The 4,898-nt window shown below is 44.7% G+C and overlaps 1 protein-coding gene across 1 annotated transcript; it reads left to right on the forward strand.

Annotated features, from left to right (window-relative positions):
* The first annotated feature begins 237 nt into the window (after nt 1-237).
* tent5ba (terminal nucleotidyltransferase 5ba) lies at nt 238-4,607 on the forward strand. The gene is made up of 2 exons (XM_058084414.1): nt 238-567; nt 3,075-4,607. Exons 1-2 carry the CDS (start codon nt 412-414, stop codon nt 4,101-4,103), a joined length of 1,185 nt encoding a protein of 394 aa, XP_057940397.1. The 5' UTR covers nt 238-411; the 3' UTR covers nt 4,104-4,607.
* The last annotated feature ends 291 nt before the right edge of the window (nt 4,608-4,898 follow it).

Here is a 4,898-nt window from a genome sequence, read left to right on the forward strand (position 1 = left end):
CCCCCCCGGGAAAGCTATTTTAACACTGTGAAGAAACGCACAGCTTCAAAAGCATTGGGTTAGTCAGCAGAATGCACCTGAGGGAGTTGGGGTAGTGACGTCACAAGAAGGGTGTTTCCTACAAGTGTGTGCTGAATGACCAAACACGGCAGCCAATCAGAAGGTTTCATTACTGATGAGGGCGGAGCTTTAAAGACATGAGGCTTTTCCTTATGAATCTGCTCATTTGGAAGCTAGGCGGACTTCTCGGCGCACAGCAGCTGACCCAACAACCTCTTCCTCGAACTCCAGCAGAAGAAGCCGAACACCAAACACCACCGGAACACACAAAGAGGAATATAAACCACAGGAGGAAACTTTTTTTTAAATCGTTTTGTAATTTTCTCTCGGGGGTGTTGATCGTCCATCGTTATGGAGAGAGGGGATTCTTCGGATCACGGTCCGCGGTTCTGCGTGTTGTCTTGGGATCAGGTGCAGCGTTTGGACTCCATCCTGGGGGAGGCTGTACCCATCCACGGCAGGGGAAATTTCCCCACGCTGTCCATGAGCCCCCGCCAGATTGTTCAGGTAATTCCAAAATCTTTATTATTTATGAAATTGTGACATGTCACCGGGTTCATTTACATATTCATTAAGTACAGTTAACCTTAGTGTTAGCTTTACAAATGTTTACACATATCATTCACCTCTCACATGACTTTCTATTTCCAGTATGCAAATGAAAAATTTCCAGCAGCACAAAAATGGCTTTTAAATGTATAGAACAGCCCCCTTTTCCTTCCTAACAATTCCAATGTCTGCCTTACACTCTTTTTTTCCCCTTGTGGCGTCTAGACAGCTGCGTATTTATCTGCAAAGAGTCAAAATTCCACTTATGTAGTCTCTCCCAACCCCTTCACAGTCACGCCGCAGTCATTCTATTCCCACGTTGACATTCTCTGCAATGAGCTAAGCGAGCGTATATCCAGCCCTGAGCTCATACTTGTGGTTATGGAAAGATGAATGCTCCATTGAGCAATACAGGAAGCTTAAATGCAGGTTGGACCCCCCCCCTACCCCCCCCCCCTTCCTTTTTCCTCTGGGGTTTTGTGCAAATATGCATGAGTAGGAATATTGATCCCCAGCAGTGACTGCTTATGCATGTGAGGAACATCATCTATAGCATGAGAAAGTGTTCAAGTCCAAGATGGAAGTGTGTTTGTAGGTTTCATAACTTTCCTTTTTAGTTTAGTTTATGCGGCGTTGAGGACACACATTCTCTCTCTCTCTCTTTTTTATCAATGGTTTCTTTCTATATAAGGTAAGACATGCGTCTCTGCTAGGATTTCACCTTGGCAGCCACGCTCCCAACTCCAGTAGGAAGCTTAATGTAAATGGATGCATCCACATTCCAGGATGTGACATCAATACAAGCAGAAATCAAAAAAATTCCACACTTTGGAATTTGAACCACGTTTGCTCTCAGGCATGACGTTGGCTTTGCGTAAAAAAAAAAAGGGAAAAAAGTATACGTCTGTAGCCTGACCTAGTATGTATAAATAGATCCGACTTGTTATCTGATCACCATGGGAGAGAGTTAATCGAGAGACGGTAATCTGACAGGTCAGTACCACGGAGGGAGAATTAGGATTGTGTACGAGTGCGTTAGACGGTGATCCATTTGTAGCGTAAAGCAGTTGTTCCATACATTAGACTCTTTGCAATGATGCATATGCTAAAAATCCATTCAAAAAGCATTTTTTTTTTGCTTTGTGTGTCGGTTTTTGCAAACAAAGCACCCGACGTGTTGCTGACTCACTCACATTACATTTTTTTATTGAGTGTGACTGCTAAACAACCCACCATGGGGTCAAATAAAGTTTTTTTTTGTTGGGGTGTCTGGAATTCATTCATTCGTTTTCTACTGCTTTTCCTCACGAGGGTGCTGGAGCCTATCCCAGCTGTCTTCGGGCAAGAGGCGGGGTACACCCTGGACTGGTGGCCAGCCAATCACAGGGCACATATAGACAAACAACCATTCACACTCACATTCATACCTATGGACAATTTGGAGTCGCCAATTAACCTAGCATGTTTTTGGAATGTGGGTGGAAACTGGAGTACCCGGAGAAAACCCACGCATGCACGGGTAGAACACACAAAGATGGCCGAGGGTGGAATTGAACCCTGGTGTCCTAGCTGTGAGGTCTGCACGCTAACCACTCGCACGCCGCGCAGCCCGTGTCTGGAATATTCATTTATTTTCTACCGCTTTTTTCTCACGAGGGTCGCGGGGGATGCTGGAGCCTATCCCAGCTGTCTTCGGGCGAGAGGCAGGGTACACCCTGGACTGGTGGCCAGCCAATCACAGGGCACATATAGACAAACAACCATTCACACTCACATTCATACCTATGTACAATTTGGAGTCGCCAATTAACCTAGCATGTTTTTGGAATGTGGGAGGAAACCGGAGTACCCGGAGAAAACCCACGCATGCACGGGGAGAACATGAATACTCCACACAGACATGGCCGAGGGTGGAATCGAACTCGGATCTCCTAGCTGGAGGAGGAAAACAGGAAAATACATCGACATACTGTACATGGGAAATATAGTCTAACAAGGATACAAAAACGCAGAGAACACACAGAGATGGCCGAGGGTGGAATTGAACCCTGGTCTCCTAGCTGTGAGGTCGGCATGCTAACCACTCAACCACCACGCAGCCCCTGGAATATTTTATGCAAAAATCAACATGATTTCGTTTTGAAAAAACGGACGTTCCCTTGTGCTTTTATTTGGGTTGATGCTGCCAGGCTTTTTCCAAGCAGGATCCTCATTCCCGTATGTGTGGTAAAAAGCTGAAGCATTTTCCAGGTCACCAGGAGAGGGGAAGGGAAATGCTTGTGACCCCTAATGACCCAGAGGTTGGGAAGTTAAGCCACAAAGCAAAGGTTTTCTCATCAACCACCAGCCAGTGTAGAGTCCTCCGGAATATGTGTGTGTGTGCTGCTCTCTTTGGCTCTCATCCTCTCGATGTTTTGCCTCCACGACCATCCTGTTGACGTGCCGCATGTGTGTGTGTTGTCCAGGTGGTGCGGGCTCGCCTGGAGGACAAGGGCGTGTGTGTCAAAGACGTGAGACTGAACGGCTCGGCCGCCAGTCACGTGCTCCACCAGGACACCGGACTGGGCTACAAGGACCTGGACTTGATCTTCGGCGTGTCGCTGAAGGATGACCAGGCGTTCCGTCTGGTGAAGGACGTGGTGCTGGACTGTCTGTTTGATTTCCTTCCGGCCGGCGTCTCCAAGGAACGCATCACGGCGCTGACCCTCAAAGAGGCGTACGTGCAGAAACTGGTGAAAGTATGCAACGACACGGACCGCTGGAGCCTCATCTCGCTGTCCAACAACACGGGCAAGAACGTGGAGCTTAAATTTGTAGACTCTTTAAGGAGGCAGTTCGAGTTCAGCGTGGACTCCTTCCAGATTTGCCTCGACTCTCTGCTCTTGTTCGACCGTTGCTCGGAGACGCCCATGTCGGAGAGCTTTCACCCCACAGTCATCGGCGAGAGCGTTTACGGCGACTTCCAGGAGGCCATGGATCATTTGTGTCGGAAGACTATAGCCACGCGAAGCCCGGAAGAAATCCGAGGTGGCGGCTTGTTGAAGTACTGCCATCTGCTGGTGCGGGGGTTCCGACCTTCCTCCGAAGCGGACATGAAGCAGATGCAGCGCTACATGTGCTCACGCTTCTTCATTGACTTTTCCGACATTGGCGAGCAGAAGAGGAAACTGGAGGCCTACCTCCAAAACCACTTTGTGGGCATGGAGCACAAACGATACGAGTGCCTGATGACGCTGTACGAGGTGGTGAACGAGAGCACCGTCTGTCTGATGGGCCACGAGCGACGCCAGACGCTCAGCCTCATCTCCATGTTGGCGCTTAAGGTGCTGGCCGAGCAGAACGCCATCCCCACGGTGACGAACGTTACGTGTTACTACCAGCCGGCTCCGTACGTGCAGGACATTAATTTCAGCAATTACTACATCGCACACGTGCAAGCGCCGCAGGTGGCGCCGTGCACGACTTCCTACCAGACATGGCTGCCCTGCAGCTGAGGCAAACACCCCAGAGATGGATGCTTTGGGATCTTTTTTGCAGAAGAGCGTTGGACACACAAAAAGCAAGTTTGCCAAATGTGATTAAAAACATAATCCTGTTCTGCTGTACGTCTGATTGAGCCAACACAAACATCTGTAAGATTGCTGGTCGTCGTTTTTTTATTTTTTATTATATGTAACCATTTATTAAACAAAAAATGGTTACATCTTTTTTTTTTTTTTTTACATGTAACCATTTATTTAAAAAAAATGGTTACATCTTTTTTTTTTTAGATGTAGCCATTTATTTTAAAAAATGGTTACATCTTTTTTTTATTTTTTAGATGTAACCATTTATATAAAAATGGTTACACCTTTTTCTTTTTATATGTAACCATTTATTTAAAAAAATGGTTACATCTGTTTTTTTTAGATGTAGCCATTTATTTTAAAAAATGGTTACATCTTTTTTTTATTTTTTAGATGTAACCATTTATATAAAAATGGTTACACCTTTTTCTTTTTATATGTAACCATTTATTTAAAAAAATGGTTACATCTGTTTTTTTTAGATGTAACCATTTTTTAAAAAAAATAAATGTTACATCTAAAAATAAAAAAAGATGCAACCATTTTTTTAAATAAATGGTTACATCTTTTTTTTTATTTTTTAGATGTAACATTTATTTTAAAAAAATGGTTACATCTTTTTTTTATTTTTTAGATGTAACCATTTATTTAAAAAAATGGTTACTTTTTTATTTTTTAGATGTAACCATTTATTTAAAAAAAAATGGTTACACCTTTTTTTAT

Source organism: Doryrhamphus excisus, chromosome 10 (assembly GCF_030265055.1).
Source record: "Doryrhamphus excisus isolate RoL2022-K1 chromosome 10, RoL_Dexc_1.0, whole genome shotgun sequence".
Classification (NCBI taxonomy): Eukaryota; Metazoa; Chordata; class Actinopteri; order Syngnathiformes; family Syngnathidae; genus Doryrhamphus; species Doryrhamphus excisus.

Coding starts and splice junctions, on each gene's coding strand:
- tent5ba (XM_058084414.1), top strand. CDS start 412: ATGGAGAGAGGGGATTCTTCGGATCACGGTCCGCGGTTCTGCGTGTTG. Junction 568..3,074: donor GCCCCCGCCAGATTGTTCAG/GTAATTCCAAAA, acceptor TGTGTTGTCCAG/GTGGTGCGGGCTCGCCTGGA.